A 25,028-nucleotide genomic window follows, 5' to 3' on the forward strand; every position below is an offset into this window, starting at 1 on the left:
CACAGTTTACACCTTTATGACTAACACCTTCACTGAACTCCAAACTCCTGTGTCTAAATGCTAACTTGACATTTCCAAGTCAAAATTCAATGTGGCGTATCACAAACCACAGTTCCATCTATTGCGTAGTAAGCATATCTAAGTTAACATATTCTGAATAAAACCTGCTCCTCCCCCAGTCTCACCTAAGTCAGTAAATGACACAACAATTGCTCAAATCCATACTCCTTGACTTCTCATTTCTCCTTACTCCTACTGCAGCAAGACCTGTTATTTCTCTCTTCAAAATGAACCCTGCTTTCTAGCCACTTCTTCATCTTTACTGCTACTCCTTCATCCACGTCTCCTCATCTCCAATGTGAACTGCCATGAAAGTCTCCTCACTGATCTGTTTGCCTGAACTCTTATCCATCACTACTCATTCTTGATGAGGTAGCAGAAAAATCTTTTAAAACAATCAGATTACATTATTTCTCCTATTAAAGCCTCTGTTGGCACTTAAAATAAGAAACATACTCATTTTACTATGGCTTATGAGGCCATAAGTAAGCTGCCTGGCTCTCACTAACCTCTCTGATCTCAAGTCTTACTCCTTTCTTTGCTCAGTATACTTCAGCCCACCAGACTCCTCTCATTTTTCAAGAACACCATGCTTGTTCCTGTCTCAGAACTTTTGTACCTGCTGTCCACAAATCTTCAAATGACTAGTCTCATTGTTACCATTTAAGTCAAATGACCCCTTTACCCTCATTCACTTTTATTTCCTGAAATTATCTCATCTATTTATTTGATCACTTGTTTATTATTTACATTTTCCACAGGTTCCTTAAAGGCAGACTGTGTTCGTATATATTTTATCTCCTAAAAGAGTGCCTGGAACACAGTGGATACTCATTAAATGAATAAATGAGTAAAAGTGAAATGACCAGAGTATTTTTTCTGTTTATACAATTTTGAACTGTTTTTTCAAAGTATTGTTCTCCAGATGATCAACCAAATGGCTAGAAGCTTAATATAGTCTCTAAAATATAAATCCTATATGGTAGTAATTGTGCTACATTCTAGAAATACAATAATATGTTAAAATTGGTTCCTGTCTCTTAGGATTGTGTAATCTGGTGAAATAATCATGTAAAGTGATTATAGTACTGGGACACATGAGTAACAGAAATATGTGGTAACATTAACTCATCCTGGAGAAGTTAGGGATGGCTACATGTAGGAAGTAAAATTTGAACTAAATTTAGGATAAGTAGAGCAGAAAAGGAGGAAAAGGTATTACAAGACAGGGAAATACATGCAAAGACACAGCAACTAGAAAAAAATATGCATCATTAAAACAACAATCAGACAAGGCTGGACCATGGGAAATAGTAGGGTGGGAATAGTGGAAAATAATGACATGAGCAAGGGAGAAGGGGTCACTTGATGAAGCCATGCTCAGGAATTGGACTTATCCCTGCAAAATGATTGGCTGATTCTAAAGAGGAAGATAGCATCATCAGATTTACATAGTAGAAAGACCACTTTTTGGGATGGGGTTGTCGCTCAGTGGTAGAGCATTTGCCTACTATGTGTGAGGCACTGGGTTTGATCCTCAGAACCACATAAAAATAAATAAATAAAATAAAGGTATTGTGTCCATATACAACTTAAAAAAATATTTTAAAAAAATAAGAAAAAGAAAGAAAGAAAGATTACCTTTCCTGCAAGATGACAGAGAAGATTAAAAGCCTGGGCTTAGAGAGAAAAGTCAGATTACCCAGAGGAGAGAAAAGAACTGGGAGGCAAACCCTGAGGAACACCAACTTTAAAGGTCTCTTTCCTGGTCAAGAAAGAAGAGTTAGGGGATAGCAGGGTAACAGAAGCTACAAAGAGAATTTTAAGGCAAAGACAGTGACCAACAGTGTCACAAATCAGAAAAATCCAATTAAAAAAAAATGGGAAAGTATCAAATGGATCTGGCCTTGGGCCAAGTCCCTGGGGACCTTAGCAATGATTATTTTTGTGGTGTGTACTTCATCAAAGCAAGAGAAGAAGCCAGAAGAGGATCTAGAGTCAAGGAATAGAATTTTGTTTGTTTGTAGTTCAATGAGAGAGAAACTTCAGCATGTTTATACCTGAGAAGAGCCAGCCACTAGGGATCAAGAAGAACAGAAAACAGTCACTGTGAAAATGAAGGAACATGCCTTATTCAGAAAAGGAATATTTTTCCTATAAAATAGGAGAAAAGTTTTGATGTAGGTATGTGTGGGTATAGCTATGAATCTATGTATAGATTTGGGAGGGCAGGGCTAAAGGATGGTGGCAGAAAATTGAAGAAAATTCTTTTTTTTTTTTTTTCGTGTCAGAGTCTCTGAGGAGGCTACCAGTAGATAATGCCCCTTTCTAGCAAGTTTTAAATAAACCAAAAATTAAAGTAGAAAATACAGATATTAAGAGTGTCACCTTAATGGCTTTAGGTCTCAGCCAAGTGGGGCCACTGACACTCAGTGCCCGAAGCAGGCAGCTCTACTCACCCTGACAGGCCACAGTTGAGCTCAGGTTGGGTTTCTGCCCAAAGAACATTCAGATGGTAGAGCACTCAGATTTTTTGCGGGCAACTTGCTCCCATAAAGAGGATGGAGTTGAGCCCAGTCTGTACAGTTATTCTTCTCAAATTTACCAATCAAGAAAATCACTCCCACTCTCAGGTGCAAAGTGAGGAAAAGGAGAGAGGTCTGGAGTTTCACTAATTGAACTCCCCTTCATAGGGAGGAAACATCACAAGTGTGGAAGAAGAGTTCCCCACTAACAGTTTCTGTCTTCTAAATAAAAAAGTAAAGAGAGCGACCTGTTTAGAATCAGATAGGGGTAAGGGAAGAAAGTATTATTGATTTATGATACTGACAATGTTTGGAATTGCTATGTGGGTAAACAGGAGGGGGAAAATCTCTTTTTATCATTGAGAGACCAGACAGGGCTGGAAGTCATAGATTTTTCAGGAACATTCATTCACACAACTGTGTGATCCTTAGCTGAGATTATATATCTAGGGTTGTACAGAAAATCAAGGAAACTGTCTCACAAGGTGAGTTTCAAGAAAGGAGTAGTCAACTATAGGAAATGAAGCGGAGAAGTCAGGTGAGAGGAGACTGAATGTTGTCCATTGGATTTAGTGACTTGGCTGTCATTAAGTGAACTTTTGTTTTGATGGGGTAATGTGGTAGAAACCAGACTGAAATAGGTCAAAGAATGAATAGAAAGTAGGAAAAAAGAGACACAAAATACATAAACAACTTTTTCTTTGGAGAGAAAGATTTGACTATAGAGGGAATAGAAATGCGGTATAGTAATGAAGAGATATGCAGATAACAGAAGGTTTTGTTTAGTTTTATTTTATTTTTAGATAGGAAATGTCAGGCAATGTCTGAATGATAAGGAAGCAATCAGGAGAGAAGAGAGAGTGGAAAATAAATAGATAAATCCCAACTTCTAATATTTTAGACTTGAAATTTACTGAACTTCATAATAAGGAAGAATAGAGATTATTTTTTGGTGTTCCTTGAGGAGAAAATGTTTAAGTTCTTCTAAATTCAATTCACTTAATTTTTTCATTTTTTCTTTAGAATGCATCAGGAATTTATGCAGAAATAGATGGAGCCAAAAATGAACTACAAGGAAAGCTATCTAACCTAAGTAACCTCAGTCATGATTTAGTCCAAGAAGCTATTGATCATGCACAGAACCTTCAACAGGAAGCTGATGAGTTGAGCAGGTAATATCCTACTTTTAGAAACACACTTATCTACATGGGTTGAAGAACATTTTTATTCAATTCCACATGCTAGAGTTACTAGGATACAATGTTAGCTAATTGGTTAGGTCTGGCTTTGCTTATTTGTTGATGTATTTGTTAATTGTTCCCTCTGAGAGCTGGTTATCATTTGTCAAAACTGTTTTAGGGAGACAGTTTTTTGAATTTTAGAAAATCTGTCAGATCACAGAACTATGTTCTTGGCTGAGGTGCACTTGGACCTGTCCCGCAATTATTAACAGAGAAACCTGAGGCATTTTGGTCAGGGACAATAAAGCAGATCTCTTTATGATGTCTAATTCTACTGTCATCACCTACTTCATAGATAGCATTTGCTTTCTACACCCAAGTATCTCAAGTAAAGCTCATTGAAAGCTGGAAATATAACTGACTTCTTGTAAATACTCTAGCCTTTCTGCAGTGCGCAGCAGGAACTATTTGATTTCAACACCTATTAAGAGAAAATCAATTGACAATTTTCCTCTCAGCATCTAGAAAAGAGTCACACACCCCTTGGGCACTCAATTAATGTTAATTGAAATGTGCTGAAAGATTGGAATTGAATTCATGACCCTGAAATAATAGGTAAATAATGAGATCATTATAGAGAACAACTATAGATCAGGTGGTTAGAAACAAGGACCAGTAAAGGTCGTGAATGAAATAAGAACCAATATTACTACTGTTCAAAACATACATCACCTTTTTATTTCTATTTACCAAAATTTTCAAACACCCTTCCAAATCTCCTTGGAAGGGGGCAATGGATAAAAGAGAGAGTAAACTCTTGGTGTGGGGGATGGTATTATATTCAGCACAGGGTCATGCTCCTAGGAAATGTGCTTTGGAGGAAAGCAAAAGAAAAAAAAAGGAACTTAAGGTAAAATGCTGGTTTTGACAGTATACTGTATTGGTAGGATATTGTTTTTGAAATCCATCCTATGGCTTTCTTCATCATTCTTTTGTCATTTTAGCAACACCACCCCTACTTGTGATCCCAAAACATACCTAATCCAAATGCCACTCTGCAGATTGTTCATGCGCAATGCTGGGGAAGTTTTACTGCTTGCTTCACATGAAATGTGATCGAAAGTATCAATCACCCTGAAGTCCCTTTTGTGTTTCAAATATCTCTGACTGAACATATTCATGGAAATATTCAAATTTATAGCCATCTCCCCTTCAAAATGTGAATATCCCTCAACATCTGGTATGCATGATTTACATGTTGTGCTCGAACAAAGACAAATATTATTCATTGAGAAGCTTCCATTTCAAAAGCACTTTTTTCTTAACATAGATAAGAGTATCTGTTTTGTGCATGGTGATAAAAACAAAGTAATAAAAGCTTTGTTTCAAGCTCTTCGGTATTTCTACCACTCTAGCCAACAAAATCTTGAAATACTAATAGATATTTATAGCCTTTTGTTCCTTTTATCCCTTTTATTTTAATTTTTTTTCTTGTCTACTTTCCTTGGGTGTTCCTCTCTGAGCCATTTCTGAAAACAAGTAGCATTGGTGTTTGGACCATCTCTACAGAGCATGGCCTTGATAGGTTCCTTTCTCATAAAACAAAATAAATTAAAACTCCATGACTACGTTAGTATCCAGATTAGCATAATTATCCTCACTCTTTCTTCTGATTTAAAAAAGTACTAAAGAGAAAACATTCTTGTGAGCTCCTACTGTGTCTAATGGGTAAGCCTGGACACAGGGAGATGGAAGGATGATAGAATTGAGCAAAAGGGAGAGAAGTAGCTGAGGAAATACAAAAGTCACTCAGAGCCTAAGAGGGTATACAGGGACTGCACTGGGATGGAGAAGGCCAAGCAGTAATTGACTGAGCTCAGTAGTATGGGTGGTTTGCAGAGAGCAGCCTGCATGGCATCTGCAATGTCATATACTGAATGGGTCACAGAGAACCTTCCAGAGGATACTGATAAATAAAGTGATACTGTCATCAGTGTTTGGGACTGAGAAAAAATAAGAAATCGGGGGATAGAAGTCTGAATGAAATTAAGTGACTAGAATAAGCTGTGGAAGTCGGAGTAGAGTTTATATCATAGAGGAAGAAGTATTTTTCAAAAAAATCATGTGGATACATACAGTTTACAATTTCAATTTAGGAAATAGTTTAGGTATAATAATAAAGCCTGTAGTTCACTGGATGCCAGGTGCAGGATGTCAATCATTTACACACTTCATCTCTATTATGCCTCACATAATCCTTGACAAACATACGGTTATTAGCCCCTGTATGTGAGAGTACCTGGTGCATGATGGGTACTCAGTGAATGTTCAGTGAACCTTAAAACAGGCTGGAAAGGCAAAGGAGAGAATGGTGTGTGAGGACAGAGACAGAGGGTGCGGAGCTAGGGCCCCACACTTCAGGGATGCAGCAGGGGCTCAGGAGTGAGACCATCTTAAACCATTGTATCCCCTGGCAAGCAAGGCCCCTCTCTGAGAGCCTCAGCTTCTCTTTAGAAGAGGGGGTAACAAGGCTGACCTGGGTAAGGAGAAGGCAGGGGCCCCATTTCCCAAGGAGATCAGAAAGAGAAATAATGATACATTTGTTTGTTAACAGGAATTTACACAGTGCAGACATGAATGGGCTGGTACAGAAGGCTTTGGATGCATCGAATGTCTACGAAAATATTGCCAATTACGTTAATGAAGCCAATGAAACAGCAGAAATCGCTTTGAATGTTACTGACCGAATTTACGATGTGTGTATTCCCTTATTTTAAGGTTCATTTATATGTTGTCTCCCCACTCTTGACTTTCTTGCTTTCTAATGAGGTCTCTTCAGCTTCCAATACAAAGTAAAAATGGCAGAAAGGGAAGGCAAGCTAAGAAAAGACCATTTTATGCCATGAAGTTTTCAGTTTGTAAGTTTTTCAAGATGTGCTGTGCTACAGTCAGCAAATGCTAATTCCTTTTACAGTTTTTTTAGCCAAGTCCCCAAAGAAAATATACTTAAGACTAGTTTCTGCTGATAGAGAACATGCTTTATGCTTGCATTCTGCTTTTTTCAACTTGAAATTATTTATTGAGTGACTTCTATATGACAAACACTTTGTTGGAGCTTTGACCAAGACAATGTTCTAGGTTTGCTGCATTTCCCCCCCCCAAAAAAAATTATCTTGGAAAAGCTAAAGACATTGTTTTCTCATGTTCACATTTGACCTTTTCCTTGAGCTATGAAAATAAAGCTGTGTGACTTTTGCTTGGTGTTTAGCAGATAATTTGACATTTAAAATCCAAAACCCATGAAAAACTGATTTCTTCTGCTGTCATTCTTATTCTCTCCACCCAATTCCTTTGCAGGCTGTGAGTGGAATTGATACTCAAATCATTTACCATAAAGATGAAAGTGACAACCTTCTCAATCATGCGAGACAACTGCAAGCAAGAGCAGATTCAAGTAAATATATTCATTTTTCCTATATTCCTTCTGCTTGATAGCTGCTTCCTTCCTTTCATACATATAGACAGATATTTATAAAATCTAGTCTTAAAGAGTAAATAAAATTATAGCTGATGCTAATAAAAAAGAAATAAGTAACAACTGAAAAATATATCAATAGTTCCTACCCAGAATCAAATTACAAAAAAAGCAAAGATTTGCTATTTTAAAACAAATTTTGATCAAAAAATAGCTTCCATGTTGTACAACCACATGGAGATATGTAGTTATTCAGTAAATGGTGAGTATTATTGCTAATCAGATAGGCCATTAATAGAAATATCATAAATACCAATTTTTAAGAAGAAAATGCCATAAAATATACTTAATATTAAAACTCTGTTGCACACAATCTTTCTTAAACAATTCAGAAGGCCTTTTTAAATTTTTACTAGGAAAGGATGGATCATCGCTGTGAGCATTGATTAGAATGACAGGGAACCATGAAGCCATCTGGTTATTTGCACTCTCTTGTAGTTTGTGTTTTACAGTTGACTGTACTTAGGACAAGCCCAGTGACCATATGGAAACAAGCATTTGCAACGGCCAGTGTTTGCATCTGCTAACTACAGCAAACACATTGAAGAGTAGGATAGGGAAAGAAAAATAAAAGTGAAGTCATTTCCATCTACTTTAAATTCCAGGAGTTACTCTTAAAAACAACTGAATGAATGGCTAAGAATTTCACTAAACATTACTCATCTCTGGGTAGTGAATTCATTCCTAAGGATATTTGTTCATTGACTAATGAGGTTGGAAATTCATTATCTAGCTAACTTTTAACTACCACCTACAATCAAAGGCCAAGTTTCAAACTGAAAATGTCATGCAATTTTTATCGAAGTAATTAATCTCAAATCTAACCATGCATTTCCCTTTTTTTCCCTTTGCAAAGAGCTATTATATAAAGAAAATAAAAGGACTTTAATTTTCATATGTGGAATACTTAACTATTTAGTTACTACAAACATGGGTTGTTGTTTTTTCACATTTTCTAGGTTAACAAATGCAATAAAAATGCTATTAAATTTTTCTAACAAATCTTAACAAAAGTATAATTAATTTATTATACTCTAATCCTGAACATCCTTTCTGGAAAATAATTAGCAGCAATGAATTAGACTATTTGCAGCAAAATACTTTAAAATAACTGTTGTCACATCTACAAGTTATTTTTGTTTCTTGTGTTTTAAAGACCAGACTATGTGGGTCTTCATGACACAGTAATGTCAATGTTTTATTTTCCTTGGTGATTTGTAATGTATTTTCTCCATCCTATCACTATTGAATTATTGAAGCTCATAAAAACAACTTTTCTGCTCTGGGAATGGCATGTCTTCAAAGGTTCATATTTTATGTCCAGTAAATCTCTCTGCATCTGGATCTTTTAAATATTATGCAGATATGGTCACTCAACTTGATCTTTTTTGGTTAAATCCCTTCAGTATCTTTGTAAAAGGGGTGGCAAACCAGAGTTAGGACTATGTGGCTCAATGCTTTATACCACTGTCTCCTTTAATAATAGGAATGTTAGTGACATAAATTTAGTTTTTTTAATTAAATAATTATTATCTACTGAGGTACTCCATAATTTCAGATTACTATTCATTTCCAAGTGATTTTCTATGATGAGTAATCTTTAGTTCCCAGTTTTCCTATTTTTTTTTATTTACCTATATCAAATAGTTTATGTGTAATAAACTCAGAATGCTGCTATTTGAAACAATCATCAACAGTAACAGTAAGTTCCAAACAGGACACACTTTTTATGAAACATTTCTTTTTATAAACATCCAGCTCCAAAAAGATTTTTTGTCCTACTTTTATCAAAAGTTCCAAATATAGAGTTACATATATTTTTTTCTCAGTATTCCAGGCAGTGTTTTATGTGGTCACAGGTCCAAAAGGAAGAGCAGAAAAATGTTTTATATCACAATATTTGAAAATTGAAATTTAAAAGAAGGAAAGGAGGTGCATTGTCACTACAAAGTATGTTAAAGTCACTCATGGAATTCTGGGAAATCGTTCAAATCCCAGAGGAAATAAAAAGAAGTGCTTGTCCTTAGTACACTATACTTGGTAACAGTACAATTAAGCGCCACCATATATGTATATGGTGATATATGCATATGGTGATATATATATGTATATATATGTATACACCATTATACACATATATGGAGGGGAAAAAAAAAACAGAAACCAAAACACACCAAGATTGCAAAGTAGAAAAAGGGAAGTACACCATGAGAGAGTGTGTATTTACAAGCCCATTGGAGAAAAAGACAGTTTATAATGAGAAGTAAGGCGAGAATTTTGTAATTTGTAAGAAGCATAAATTCTTGAGGTTTTGAAAGTAAATAAAGCACAAACATAAGCAAAGAATTACAGGGAAAACTGATCCTTCAGTTCAAATAAAGAAATGCTACATCATGACCTGGTTGTATTTGCTCAAAGGTAACCCCAGCTTAGGGACTGTGCCAAGCACACTTTCAAGAATAACTCTGTAAGAAAGAGACTGTCAAAACTGATAGACTGAGGATAGAAGATCTGATAGAACTGTATGTACACAGAGATTTACAATGTGTTTGATCAGTAATTAAATTCTTCTTAAAAAGAAATCTCCAGACTCCTCAGTGGATTCTTTCAAACACTTAAAGGATTAACACCACTCTTACACAAACCCTTCCAGAAAATAGAGAAAAAGCAAATTCTTTCTAACTCATTCTATAATACCAACAATAAATAGATACCAAAACCTGACAAGGACATATAAAAAAGGAAAAATACAAGCCAAATTCTCTTACAGATATAAAAATTCTAATCAAGATATTTTCAAATCAAATATAGTATATATAGAAATTGTTATGTGACCAATTTGAACTTATTCCAGGATTTCAGATATTTTAACATTTAAACCATCAATTTTATTTCACCATATTTATAAAATATGGGGAAAAATTCATGTGATCATCTCACTACATGCAAGAAAATCATGTAATAAAACTCAATATTCATTCATGATCTTAAAAAACTCTGAGTAAACCAAGAACAGAAGTAAACTGCCATAATCTAATAAGGAATAACAAAATAATAAACAAATATATTAATAATAAAATATTAAGGGCATTTCCATTAAGATTGAAAACAAAACAAGGATACCCTCATTGCCAATTCAGTGTGTAAAAAAAGTCAGAATAATTTTATATAAATAAATAGAAATTGACTTTTTAATATAACACCATTTACAGTAGCATCAAATACTTAAGGAAGAATCTCATAAAAGATGTTAGCTAAGATCTCTACACATAAAGCTATAGTACACTATGGAAAGAGATTAAAGAAGATCTAAATAAAAGAATATCTAAGTAAGTTTACATCTAAAGAAGAAAAAGTAAATACCATACGCACTGAAAAGAGGATCCAACTTTGTAAAATTGACAATTCTGCCAAATTTGTCTATAGATGCAATACAATACCAATTAAAATACTGGGGGGGTGCATGTAAACAGTATGATTTTGGAATTTCTATGGAAATAGGAAACAGTTGTCAAGAATAGCCAAAATAATCTTGAAGAATGAAAACAAAGATAGAAAACTTAAACTATGAGATATCAAGACTTATTCTAACTCTACATAAATCAAAGATATAAAAGATTTGTCATGCCTTTGGAATAGAGTTAAAAGCCAGACAAGAGTAAATGGAGGTAGAATTCAAAATAGTGGTCATCTTCCAGTCATCACAGGGTCACAGGGAGCTTCCTGGGTGCAGATAAATGCCCTTTTTTCAAGGCATGGGTGCTAACTGTATTTTGTGTTCACTTCCTGAAGACTCATCAGCCTGTGCATTTATAATGTGTGCCCTTTTGTAGATGTATGCTATAAATCAATTAAAATTTTACTGAAAGTACTTTAAAAATGTTCTTAAGTATAACCAAACCAGTCATTATCATATAGATAAATTGATTTCCTTTTTTGCAGCTCTTTATCAGAGTGCTTCTAGGTGTTATCAGGCATAGCACTGCTATACTTCCCAAAGATAATAGCCATGATGGCATCCTAAAGTCACTCCCAACCAGGGTTACAAATTTCATATAATCCTATGCCTCTTATCCTAAATGCCACTTTCCAAAAGTAATGATCTATGTCCAGCATATTCAGAATATTGCAGATGACTCCATGGTGTAAATCAGGATTTTCCTTCTTGAAATAAAACCTTTTTCCAGTCATCTTGAACCCACTGGTTACTTTTTTCTGCTGCTTCTCCCCAGGCAATGAGGAGGCGGTAGTTGACACCAGCAGGCGTGTGGGCGGGGCCATGGCCAGGAAGAGTGCCCTTAAACACAGATTAAATGACGCTGTTAAGCGACTGCAAGCAGCAGAGAGAGGTAAGGATCACAGAATTTAAAAGTCTCTTCTGTTTGTTCACTGGTAAAAAGAGAAACCTTTGAGAAAGGATTAGGTGATTCCTTATTTGTCAATCTTTTAATTTTTTTTCTTATGACAAAAGAAATAATGTTCATTACACCCCCTCCCCCAAAAAATTGACCTGGAAAATAAAAAGAATAAATAAATGCAAAAGCTGTAATCACCACATCCAGAGATGAGCTTTAAATTTGAGAACATTTTCCTGGCATGCTTGTGTGCCTGTGTGCACATGTATTTTTAACGGTGTCTGCTATTTATACTGCTTGGTAACCTGCTTTCTTTCAAACATTCATCCTCATTAACAATATGCCCTAATTTGGTTGCTGGATTTCTCTGGCCCCATCTGTAAACAGCTTCCCTCTGTTATATGTCAAATTATTCTTATCATATAAGCAGGAAGATCAACAAGTCAAATAGAGAAACAAGCGCACTCATCTTGCCTAATCTGGTGCAGTAGTGTTTTAGAAAGATGTGATTGGAAGCAGATGTGCCTTCCTCAGCATAGCAAAAGTTAAGACCTTACTGCTGGTCATGGGTGGTTTACTAAAAGAAGCAGTAATGCAGTACTATTAGACAAAACTCTGGCCTGCCGGGAGAATGGTGGTCCATTAAGAAGCTTCATCTTCAACATCATCAGAGCTGCTGTTTATTGATACTTACCATAATCAGGGTTCTGTGCTAAGAGTTTCACATTCCTTATTTCACTGGGGATAAGTATTATTACTACATTTAGATATTTAGAAACTCAGAGGCATGTCAGGGTTAGGGAACTTGCTCCAACAAGATCCAAGGTTCAGACCAACATTTATCAGAATCCAGAGTGTGGGAGGCTGAATTAAATGTTTCCTCACTTTAAATTTGAAGCTGCAACATCACCTAAGTGATTTTAATTATTTTTATTGTGGAAGTAATACATACAAAAAAAATAAGAAAATATTGATAAGAAGAATCACCTGTAATCTCATCACCTAGGCAAAATTTATTGTTGTAAACTGAAGTTATTTTTATTTTTAAATATGTAATGATTTTAAAACAAAAGTGGAATGTTACTCTTGAAATTCGCTTTTCTTAGGCAAAAATACCTTTTCTTATTAATTTAGTTCTGTACTAAATGCATCGTTATCTTAATGACAAAAGTGTTCCACAAGAATACTTTTCCATAGAGATATTTATGATGACTTTCAGACACAAGCATTCTATAATTTAAGATCTCATATGCATTTTCTATGGCTTTCTCACCAGCTCTCTAATGTAAGGAAATACTTTCAGATTTTGTTTGTTTTTTTTTTTTTGTATGTTTTTTCAATTTACCTTTTAATTTGAAATTCTTTAAGTGAACTACTTTGTTTTAATGAGAAAGTAATCTTTTGAACTCATTAAAACTGTTTAAAGTATTCTTGTACACTTCATTTATACCATCATTAACATATATTTTAAAATCTTAGTTTTTGGTTAACATCACAACTTTGAAGTCTGTTTCATCCCATGGATTGAATGGATGTTAATGTTCTCCAACAATTGTCCTGCTGCCTGCAAAATGCGTGTCCTTGTGCTCTGTGTGAAGGTGATGCTCAGCAGCGCCTGGATCAGTCCAAGCTGATTGTTGAGGAAGCTAACAAGACGACCATGGAGGTCCAACAGGCCACCACCCCGATGGCTAACAATCTCACCAGCTGGTCACAGAATCTTCAGAATTTTGACTCTTCTGCTTATAACACTGTGGTAGACTCTGCTAGAGATGCAGGTATATGTATCACTTAGACATTTTGAAAATCAGATTCAGTTAAAATATTGTTCATTAAATTCTCCACACCTTTTGATGAGAAACACTATATTTCATTTGGGTTTTGCTTTGGAATATGGTAGAATTTAGTTTTAAAAAAGAGAAAATTTTTATCTATAATCTATGTGCCTGTGTACGTGTGTGTGTTTGTATGTGTGTATATACATATATATATAAAGCAGTAGATAGACCTATATTTTTTTCTATGTGAAATAATGGCAGCAATTGTTTTCAATGTAAGACCAATCTTCAGTGAAAAAAGGTCAATCAAATGTTAAATAATCTTAACAAAATATTGTTTCTTTTTAAGGAAAAATTTCTAAGTGGCATTGCTTTTACTAAACAGAATTGCTTTTTTCCTTAACTGAGTAAAGCATGTTACTTCCAAAAAATACTGACTATAACCAAATATAATAACTTTCCATTAAGAACAAGGTATTGGCCAATTTGAATGTGCAATTTTATAGCATAAAATAAAACATTTTAATGTTTACGTCCTTCAGTTATACATAATTATTAAAATCATATAATATTTGGGAAATTTTTTTCCAATCTCACATTTTTATTCAGTATCTTCATAACCTCTTAAATATCAATGTCTATCAATATTATGATACATTATTACTGAACTTTTAGTCATTCTCTAAGAGCCATTCTTCAAAACGGTGTAACAGACTCTTTTTTCCTATGTTTGAATCTAAATTAGAAACAACCTTAGAAATTCATGTCAGATCTGTCCATCACTAGAAATGTTATCACAATTTACAAATACCCATTACTATAACAGAAAGATGGCTCTTTTATATCATATTTCAGTATATATTCATGAGTTCTTCCATGTGACCACTCATTTACTTGCTTTTCAATTTTAATCTTTCGTTACATTTTTCTCAAAATATTGTTTCAGGAATATTTGTTCTGTGTTAATTTTTCTCCATTTTCATCAGTCCTATCATGTGATTCCAATAAGCATCCAGAACTAATTCTAATTGAAATTGGTTCAGAATACTATGTTTTCCTCAAATAGCTATTTGTGGTTCAAAACAAAGTGAATGAAATGGCTTACAATAATATAAGAGACTTTTTAAAGACTCTACTATAAGTTAGCTCTCTTTTTCTGAGAGAATTGGGGGGTACCCTGTCTTATATAGAATTCTACAACCACAATTTAATATAACACTTTCATATACTTTATTATTTTTAATTTTTAAAGATTTTTATGCTATAAAATGACTGTTATGGTCAGTGATCCAAACAACAAATATTAATCAACACAATAAACTGAGAATTGCTATTATTTTATTCCTTATCCTGGAGAAACACCTTGTGTCCAAAGTACAAAGAAGTGATGTTTCCTTAACCTGCATTGACATATCTCCTCAATCTGAATTTAGTTTGGCTCTAGTCAGAAGCTTGCTCTTGCCCTACCGCTAATGCTCAGTGACCACGGTCCTGCCCTTAGGCAGGAGACTACACAAGAAAATATTCATTCTCTGGTCCAGTGGTTCTCAAATACTAGTGTGCATCAGAATCCCCTGGAGGCTTGTTAAACCCAGGTTGCTGGACCCTACTCCCAGAATTCCTCATTCAGCAGGTTTGGGATGGGTCAAAGAATTTGCATTTCCAGTAAGTTCCTTTTGAAGCTGATGATACTGGCTGATGATATTTGACCATACTTTAAGAATCACTGTTCAGTGGCTGAAAATTTGAAAAAAGTAGTGCCATCTTCTGTAGTTTAGGTTTCTCTCATCAAGTTGCATCCTTGTGACTTGTGCTCTTTTCTATGTGTGCATTATGCATTCCAAGGGAGGAAAAAAACTGCATATGATCAGTCACAGGCCCCCATGGAGGAAGCACAGCCACACTAGGCTAGATCTAGGAGATTGTGTACTCCATCCCAGCCAAGTCCTCTTTTGCTGTCCCCCACACCAGATGTTATTTTGTTCTCCAGGAGCTCCAGGCCTAGAAAGACAAAAAAAAAAAAAAAAAAAAGATCAGTAAGGTCTGCTTGCAGAATCTCCCTTGTCTGGGCCTAGAGACCATAGCTGCCCACACTCAACTTGGCACAGCTGCCATTTTCTGGGTGCTACCTAGCTTCCTCTGTTCATTTCTGCCTCTGCAGGACAGTAGAGTAGCACTGTGATATATGCACAGACATCCTGGAAAACAGCCTTTTTACCTCCTTTTACCTCATGAAAATTCTTTTCTTCAGTCGTATCAAGTTATATTAGAAATGCAAGCAGAACCTGTGCTGTATGATTAAAGGAACTTTAGTATGTTTGTCATGGGTCCTCCTCTTTAGGAATTTACATTATATGTCAGCATGTTCCACATTTATAGACTATGTACTACAAATGTGACAAGATAAAAACAGATTATGCTTTGGGATTTACTATAAATTTGGTAGGATTAAAAATAATTTGTTATAGGGCTGGGGTTATAGCTCAGTTGATGGAGCGCTCACCTAGCATGCATGAGGCACTGGGTTCTATCCTGAGCACCACAGAAAAATAAAATAAAGGTATTATGCCCATCTACTATAAAAAATATTTTTAAAAAATAATTTGTTATAGATCTACCAGAGGTAATCAGTGCTGTCTCTTCACTTGATTCCTGAAATATACCTAATATTGAGACATTCACTCAAGTGATTAACTTTTATTGTTGCAGTAAGAAATCTGACAGAGGTCGTCCCTCAGCTCCTGGATCAGCTTCGTACAGTTGAGCAGAAGCGCCCTGTAAGCAATGTTTCTGCCAGCATCCAGAGGATCCGAGAGCTCATTGCTCAGACCAGGAGTGTCGCCAGCAAGGTAACTTAGGAAAGGAGTCATCAGTCACTTGGTGATAATGAGATTGTGATGCTGATCCAGGGTCTGGAACCTTCCTATTATATTATCCAGCTCAGTAGGTCTCAGTCCCATTTGTTCATTAGAATCCCATTGAAAAATAAGCCAATTCCTCATCTTAACCTCAGAACAATATATCAGGATCTCTAGATGAAGGGCTCAACACGTGTATTTTTTTAAAGCTTCTAGGGTTTTTCTAAATCTGTAGCCAGGATTAAGAACCGCAGAGTTTGACAAATCTGATATTACAAATCAAGAAAGCCCCAATTAAAAAAATACTCAATTTAATATCATCATCATTTGTTATTTTAACAGCCCTTTAGTGCAATTAGCATATGGGATAGTCTTGCCCATCTGTCCTACCTCTTCAAGAAATTCTCTAGTACAACATACATTATGTGAAGCATTTATTGCCCACTCTGCAGGCTTAACTGAGGAATCACATACAATACCAGCTAAGAGGAAGAAACTCGGGGACCCTCTTCTGAGATACTTTCACAGAAGCAATCTAGCAAGCAGATAACTAAAGCCAGTGTTGGTAGGGACACATCTCCATGTGACAATTAATGTATTCAGTGTGACAAAGTAGCATTCATTTTTGGACCCTTTTTTTGTTTTTATTTTTTTAATTGATCTATAGACCAGCCTTATTCTTTACAACCAAATTATATGATTTTTACTTCTCAATTAAAAACTGGCTTCAAAAGGCTATAGGTCCTAATTACTGACAGAAAGAAGAACAAGGAATCAAGTATTTTATAATGATAAAGATTATTCTTGGTAAATATATTCAAATTTTAAATGATAAGTGATAAATAGTCTTATACCATAAATTATCTTATTTGGATATCCCAGTGAACACTTCAAAGAAAGTTTATCTTAAATGTACATTAAGAAATGGCATTTTAAAAGCTAGGTTTCTGAGAGTGATTTCTCATAACACTATATCCATGGAGGATAACCTTGGGGTCTTAATTACCTAAAACCATTTTCTAAAGAGAATCTGGGCCTTACCCTTGGGAACCTACCCATTCTCCAAAGTGAGGGGCTTTTTCTATAGACACATCTCCTGCTCAGACTCTCCATTTTTACAAAAAGACCTCAACTCCACATGATAGTATGTTAAGACGTATTCATCTTTACTCAACTGGCAACATAGAACAGCTATATTCTAGACACTTAGGAAGAGATTCTGATACTATCAACATCAGCCAAATCAATGTTAACTGAGGTAGACACATCTAATTATTCAGAAATATTTATACAAATGGCATGAGTATACACAGTCCATCCATTTCTGAATACTTCAAAAATCCCCTATGAATCAGATCAGTTTAGCATATCACTAGGGCCTCTTAGAAATGAGCTGAAACAGTGCTTTGTTGTTATGCCTTTCCAAGAATCAGTAGAAGAAACATGTAAGGAATTTGTCATTACCAGTAGCATACTGATAGAATCAGGGACTGCAACATATATAATATCATTCTTACAGCAGATTTATTATCCTTACTTGACAGATGAAAAACTGAGAGTTAACTAAACTCGTTCATGATTAATGTTCATGATTAGTGGCACAGCCAGGCTGCAAACCTGAGAAGCTGTGTCTAGACTCTTCTAGACTGTGCAAGTGCAGTCAAGGGTGTTGCCTCACAGCCTCACCCCATACTCCTTTTATGGTGACCTGGGAAGAAGTTCTTGGTACCCAAGACTAGTTAACACGTATAAATAATTCTTGAATACATTTTAGGAGTCTTGTAAGGCTCTATCAGAAATGAGGGAAGACCAAGGAAAAGCTTTCTGCCCATTTCTGCAGAGTACTTTTAACAGAACAATTTTGTAACTCCAGATTCAAGTCTCCATGATGTTCGATGGCCAGTCAGCTGTGGAAGTGCACCCCAAAGCCAGTGTGGATGACTTAAAGGCCTTCACATCCCTAAGCCTGTACATGAAGCCTCCCATGAAGCAGCCAGAACTGTCTGGAACCACAGATCAGTTTATTCTGTATCTTGGAAGCAAAAATGTAAGAGCATGAGGAGGGGATAATATGGAAAAAGAAAATTGCTTTTTCTCTGACTAAAACAAAGCTACCTCGGGGGTAGAAATTCACAGACAGGTAACTCAAAAAGTAGAAAATATTTTAAGGCAGGATTGAAGTACTGATTTAAGAGCAAAGTGGTTCCTTCACTACAAGGGATATTTCTGGGATTGTTTTCTTTCAGCATCACATTACTGACAAGTCTGAACCAAGCATTTCAAAGGCTTTTTGAATAACAGCAAACTATGCTTGCTGCTTAATCCTGTTTGTAGACATATAGCAATCGGCATTGTCAGGATGCATCATATCCCTGATTAGCCTGACAACATTAGTACACTCCTGGAAGCCATCAAATCTCCACAAGCATGCAGTTCCTTTCCTTCCTGTCCAGGATGTACTTAGAGCAAGCACAGGGACAGCAATCTCTGACACAGCCACAGGAAAGCTGGGTTGAGAAGAGCTGATGCCCAGTCTAGCAGAAGCTTTGGCTGATTAATTCCGACCAGAAGTTGCTGTGTATGCCAAAGTATTAGGGTTGCTGATTGTGCTTTTAAAAAATGAAAATTGCTAATACTCATTTATATAAATTTTATTTAAGTGACTTATTTACATTTCAGGCCAAAAAAGAGTATATGGGTCTTGCAATAAAAAATGATAACCTGGTGTACGTTTACAACTTGGGAGCTAAGGATGTGGAGATTCCCCTTGACTCCAAGCCCGTCAGTTCCTGGCCTTCTTACTTCAGCATTGTCAAGATCGAAAGGTAAAATGAACCCATGACACACAGCTTATATAAACATTTCATAAGAAATCTGTTGAATATACTCACACAGGCTTCCTATGGATGTTATAAGTAGCATTTTATTCCTTTTGATTTTTGCTCATTTTTCTTTCATTATTTCTATACTCTGTCCCAAACACCTTATGGACAATAAAAGATTAGAAAAAATGGTCACTGTTTCCAAATAGTAATCTGATTATTATTATTTTTAACCTGAGATAATCCCAAGAATGTAATGTCTTTTTCCCCTTCCCCTTAATAGTTAATAGTCTATAGGTGTTTCTTTTCTTTTCTTTTTTTTTAAGAGAGAGAGAGAGAGAATTTTTTTTTTAATATTTATTTTTAGTTTTTTGGCGGACACAACATCTTTGTTTGTATGTGGTGCTGAGGATCGAACCCGGGCCACACGCATGCCAGGCGAGCACGCTACCGCTTGAGCCACATCCCCAGCCCTATAGGTATTTCTTAATGTAACAAAATCAAATCACTAATTTTGTGATGAAGGAACATTAACATTTTTGACCTTAAGAACCTATTTCCTACAAATTATCAGGCTAAGAAAGAGTGAATATTCCTTCTCTCAACAGGGTAGGGAAACATGGCAAGGTATTTTTGACAGTCCCAAGTCTGAGTAGTACAGCAGAGGAAAAGTTTATTAAAAAGGGGGAGTTCACCGGAGCTGACTCCCTGCTGGATCTGGACCCTGAAGACACTGTCTTTTATGTTGGCGGGGTGCCTTCAAACTTCAAGGTAAGCTATCCACCTAAGTTTGACTTATTAAAAATCTACAGTTTCTATCCATAAAACCTAAAATGATACAAGGAAGAAACTTGATATCATTTTGAGAGTTCGGCTCAGTGGGTACTAGAATTCCACATCAGGATCTATGAGTCTCTGCCACCTATATTTTTACTGTCAAAAGCTTTCATGCTATAGCTAACACTTGAAGATTAATTAATTTCTTTCTGATTTGTATAAAGGTGACTAATATTACTCCCAGCTGCTGAAGGAGTGTCTGTGCCTTGTGGTGTCACCATGATTTGGATCTAGTCTTCAGCTTTGCATGTGGCAATTTCAAAAATTCTGTTATCTAATACAAGCATGAGATAAAGTGTATGGGATGAGAGAGAGTAGGACCTTGGGGAGAATTTGAGACCTGTTGAAGGGTAGATAAAGGAAAGGCCCAAAAAGAGTGGAAGTCAATCTAGGATTTCCATTCCAGAACTATTACTTAGTACTGTGGGCACGTTATTGAATCTAAAAATCACTTTCCCCCTCTTTATATGAGAACAGGAACACCTGCCCTACAGAGCTGGTGTGAGGATCGATTTTTATCATTAATTCACTGTCTAGCATATACTGCATTTTCATAGCCTACATTCAACAAATCCTACCTTCTCTGCTAAGATCTATATAAATGACATATCACTGCTTAGCTAAATGATTTCTCAGAGAGTAGACACAAACCTTGGCCTAGACAAGATATGTATATCAGTGGTCAAGTCTCTCTTGACCTGTGTTTAATTTCACTGCCTGTTCTGTGGTGTTGGGATGAAACTTGACCATGGGGTAATTGATTTTATCTGTCTTTTGCACAGCTCCCAGCCAGCTTAAATCTGCCCGGCTTCATTGGCTGCCTGGAGTTGGCCACTTTGAATAATGATGTGATCAGCTTGTACAACTTTAAGCACATCTATAATATGGATCCCTCCAAGTCAGTGCCCTGTGCCAGGTAAGAGACAGTTAAGGGTACCAAAGATTTTGATAGTCAGGCTAGACCAGCATCAGGACAAGTATGAGTCAATATGCAGGTTTTCAAACTTTTTTGGGGGGAAAACAATTATGAGACCACACAATAGTCATGCTTGAAACTGTTGAGTTTTCTCTGCCACAGAGGAGTGCACACAAGTATTTAAAGTGTTTACTAGTTTGAAGCTATGATATGAGAAACCGGAATTTCCCTGGAGACTTCAGTTTCTTAGTGCATAGCATGGAGAAGAAATCCACTAAAAACAATTAGCTTACTTGTTGTAGTCAGCTTTTATGCTGCTCTGACTAAAGGACCTGACCAGAACAACCTGTAGAAGAGGAAAAGTTTATATAGGGGCTCATAGTTTCAGAGGTCTTGGTCCACTGACAGCCAGCTTCATTCCTTGGGGCTCAGGGTGAGACAGGACATCATGGCAGAAGAATATGGCAGAAGGAAGCAGTTCACATGATGATCAAGAAGAAGAGAGAGAGAGAGAGACACCACTTACCAAATACAAATATATGCCCCAAAGCCAAGTCCCCAATGCCACACCTTCACCAGCCCCATCCCACCTGCCTTCTGTTACCATTCATTTAATCCCATCCGGTGATTAATTAACTGATTGGGTCAAGGCTCTCGTAATCCAATAATTTCTTTTCTGAACCTTCTTGTATTGTCTCATACATGAGCTTTTGGGAGACACCTCATGTCCAAACCATAACATTATGAGTACTTTTCTATGTGGACAACAGAACTTCATTTCAAATGTCCACAGAAGATGCTCTGAGAATGGGTTCAAAGGGTCTCACCTGAAAAGCCCAACTAAACTATAATGTTCATCCAACCCTGAACTTCCATTTCAGAGATAAACTGGCCTTCACTCAGAGTCGGGCTGCCAGTTACTTCTTCGATGGCTCTAGTTATGCTGTGGTGAGGGACATTACAAGGAGAGGAAAGTTTGGCCAGGTGACTCGCTTTGATATAGAAGTTCGAACACCAGCTGACAATGGCCTTGTGCTCCTGATGGTCAATGGAGTGAGTAAAATAACTTCTTTATTTCCTTTGCTCTCTGCAGTTCATGTTTCCAGGAACCTTCCCAGGTTGAGTGTGCCATGCCACAAACCAAATTTCTAGTTAAAAAACGAAAATCATACATTTTTTTTTTCAGGGAAGTATGACAGCACACACATACGCTTTTGAGTATATATTACATATGCCCATTTTCTGTATTTTAAAAATACAGAAAAATCAGCACCAAGATCTAAAATGTCACAGTATATGCAAAAATTTCACAATGGCCTTCTCAAATTTCCAAATCATATATTTCAATTGGCTTTTTTTAAAAACCTTGACAGCTTTATATACATATATATGTGTATTTGTACCCTTTATAATGATATAGATGTACTATATACAGATGTCATGAAACATTTCAAAGTGGTAATTAAAAGCAACCAACAAACTATGTAAAGATAAAATATTAAATAAAAATGGGTGAAATATTTAAAATAACAATAAAATTAAATTAATATTTTTACTAATGATACCAAGACACTTTTACTCTCACTAAAGATTATTTTAATAGCAATGTTAGTGAAAATGATATAATTAAGTATGCTAAATATTTTTTAGACTCTTGTTGAATTCTTTGTGATATAGTGATTCAAAAGTCAGTTTATTTCAATACTGTTTTATTGGCTGTCATAGCTAGATAAAATACCTCACAAAAATAAAAAATGTGAGACACGTATCACTAGCTGTGCCTACTAAATCATATGCAGTTTTTCAATCTCATGCACCAAATGACAAAGGTAATCTTTGAAATTTGGCTGGAACATTTTCTTTTTCCTTATGTCAGTTCTTGCTAGTTAATCATATATTGTATCATTTTTCAAAGTTTAATGAAAGAATTCAAAGCCATTGAAAATCTTCATCCAAATGATTTTTAAACAGATTTGAAATTTCTCCACACCAATGTTTTAATAGTACAGACATGAGAGTATTTTATAGAAAGAAATGCTTAAGTTATTTTATCAACAAAATCATCAAAACAGAAAAATTATGAAACATCTTTTTTAAAAGCCATCTTTCCAAATCATAACTTTCTTCATAAATAATACCCTTGCCTTGGTGTGACAAATCCAGTGTGTTTATTTTTAAAAAAAATAACTAGGTTTCATACTACTGAGGGACATTTGTCATCACAAAGTTCAAATTTAGCATATTTCTTTTTATAACAAAAAATATGTAACCCTTTAAATGTAGCAGCATTTTTAGTAATTTACAGGAAGTAATAAGCAAACATCTATGTGTCCCAAAATATTTTAAATATTCTATTATTTAAGTCTTATCACCCACAATCCATGTAACTAGGAACAGATAAACTGCAATAAATTATAGTAGGCTTCTTTGATATAAAGAGAGCCACTAAGAATAGAACAGGAAGGAAGAGCATGAGGAAAAGACTAACAGTAAACTAAGACGAATGGGGGGAGAGAAAGGAAGAGAGAAGGGAAAACATATGGAAATGGTAGGAGACCTTCAGTGATACACAAAATTATAAGAGGTTATGAGGGGCAAGGGGGTGGGGGGAAAAAAAGGGGAGAGAATTGAACAACAGCAGAGGAGGTAGAGAGGGAAGATGGGAGGGGAGGGGAGGGGAGGGGGGATAGTAGGGGATAGGAAAGGTAGCAGAATACAACAGTCACTAATATGCCATTATGTAAAAATGTGAGTATGTAACAGAAGTGAGTCTGTATTATGTATTTGGGGAGTTCAAAACCCAATTGAGTCGAATGTATGAAAGATGATATGTCTTGAGCTCTGTAATGTTTTGAACAATCAATAAAAAAAAAAAGAAAAAAAAATTATAGTAGGCTAGAAATGGGTGAGAGGCCACCTTAAACCCTTCAAGTATGGAACTTTCCCTGAGAACCCTTACAGACCACATGAATCCTATGTAAGTCTGGTAAAATAAATGAAATGATGGTCCAAGACGAATCATTCATGCATTAAATATCAAGGATTTGTTTATTTCTGAATTTTAATTTTTAAAATGAGTATAAATAGAAGTTGAAATGTTTTCTTCCTAAACCCCAATGGATTGTTTTCCACACTATCAGGAATACTCAAACTCCACTCAGGAGATTACTTTCCATAGAATGGCAATTTACCACAATACTTTACTTTCAAATTCACTGAATTCTTTTATGTATAAACTATTCTTTTAAACAAACAAAGCTGACCACTAAATTACTTGAGTGTTACAGAATTAATTTGGTTCTTCAACATCATGTGGTCCAGGTGTATAATAATTCCATATTTATTTACATAAATCCAGTGAGTCAAAATAATACAGAAATAGCCTTATTTGCCTTTTATCATTATTAATTGATATTTGGCAAGGAGGATTCTTTTCAACATAACTTGAAATTACTTTTCAGTATTACAAACTTTCATCTTAAAATGAATGCAGCTGCATCTTTTAACCTGTTACAGCTTTCAAAAGACAAGGCAGTTGAATAATCATAGTATATTTATATTCTACTATTTGGAAATTTTTTAAAGATCAATGATATAGACTTAAAGCTTCATTCATTAATTTTTAAAGTAAAATAAAAATGAAAGAAGATTGTTATTTTAAATTATGTGTAAATACTAACACTTTGTATATTAGCATGAGAAATAAATATCTAATAGGGAAGTAGGTATTATTTTTATTTCATAATAAGAATTTTATGAGACCCTTCAAATTCAATAATGTCAATACTAAAAGATTTAATATTACATCTCAAACTCAGCTAAATCTGACTGCACTTTGATGATAACAGATGATCCCATCTTACAACTTTTTTCTCTCTACAGAGCATGTTTTTCAGCTTGGAAATGCGCAATGGTTACCTACATGTGTTCTATGACTTTGGATTCAGCACTGGTCCTGTGCATCTTGAAGACACATTGAAGAAAGCCCAAATTAATGATGCAAAATACCATGAGGTACTGTAGTTGTATTTTGGGTGGCTTTGGGTCTGGGTTTTTGTATCTAGAGCTATTGATCTAATCAAATGGTCAAATGAGACAGGTAAGACAGTAATTAAAGTGAAACTTCACATCTAAAGAGTGACTTAATAGCCCTCATCTACC

General features: G+C 35.4%; 2 protein-coding genes across 4 annotated transcripts in view; one reads left to right on the forward strand and one right to left on the reverse strand.

Moving 5' to 3' along the window:
- Lama4 (laminin subunit alpha 4) overlaps positions 1–25,028 on the forward strand; it is a 134,898-nt gene that overhangs the window by 85,687 nt on the left and 24,183 nt on the right. For all 3 annotated transcript variants that reach the window (XM_021734629.3, XM_078019440.1, XM_078019441.1), the window contains 12 exons: positions 3,609–3,757; positions 6,381–6,522; positions 7,124–7,220; positions 11,534–11,650; positions 13,255–13,434; positions 16,144–16,283; positions 18,166–18,339; positions 18,972–19,117; positions 19,723–19,885; positions 20,734–20,867; positions 21,749–21,920; positions 24,750–24,881. In XM_021734629.3, coding sequence (XP_021590304.1) covers positions 3,609–3,757; positions 6,381–6,522; positions 7,124–7,220; positions 11,534–11,650; positions 13,255–13,434; positions 16,144–16,283; positions 18,166–18,339; positions 18,972–19,117; positions 19,723–19,885; positions 20,734–20,867; positions 21,749–21,920; positions 24,750–24,881 — 1,746 coding nt within the window. The remainder of the gene's footprint in view (positions 1–3,608; positions 3,758–6,380; positions 6,523–7,123; positions 7,221–11,533; positions 11,651–13,254; positions 13,435–16,143; positions 16,284–18,165; positions 18,340–18,971; positions 19,118–19,722; positions 19,886–20,733; positions 20,868–21,748; positions 21,921–24,749; positions 24,882–25,028) is intronic.
- Fam229b (family with sequence similarity 229 member B) overlaps positions 14,756–25,028 on the reverse strand; it is a 54,270-nt gene continuing 43,997 nt past the window's right edge. The window contains exon 4 of the transcript XR_013424960.1: positions 14,756–15,435. The gene's annotated coding sequence lies outside the window, so the exon portion shown is untranslated. The remainder of the gene's footprint in view (positions 15,436–25,028) is intronic.

This window comes from Ictidomys tridecemlineatus, chromosome 8 (assembly GCF_052094955.1).
Source record: "Ictidomys tridecemlineatus isolate mIctTri1 chromosome 8, mIctTri1.hap1, whole genome shotgun sequence".
Taxonomy (NCBI): Eukaryota; Metazoa; Chordata; class Mammalia; order Rodentia; family Sciuridae; genus Ictidomys; species Ictidomys tridecemlineatus.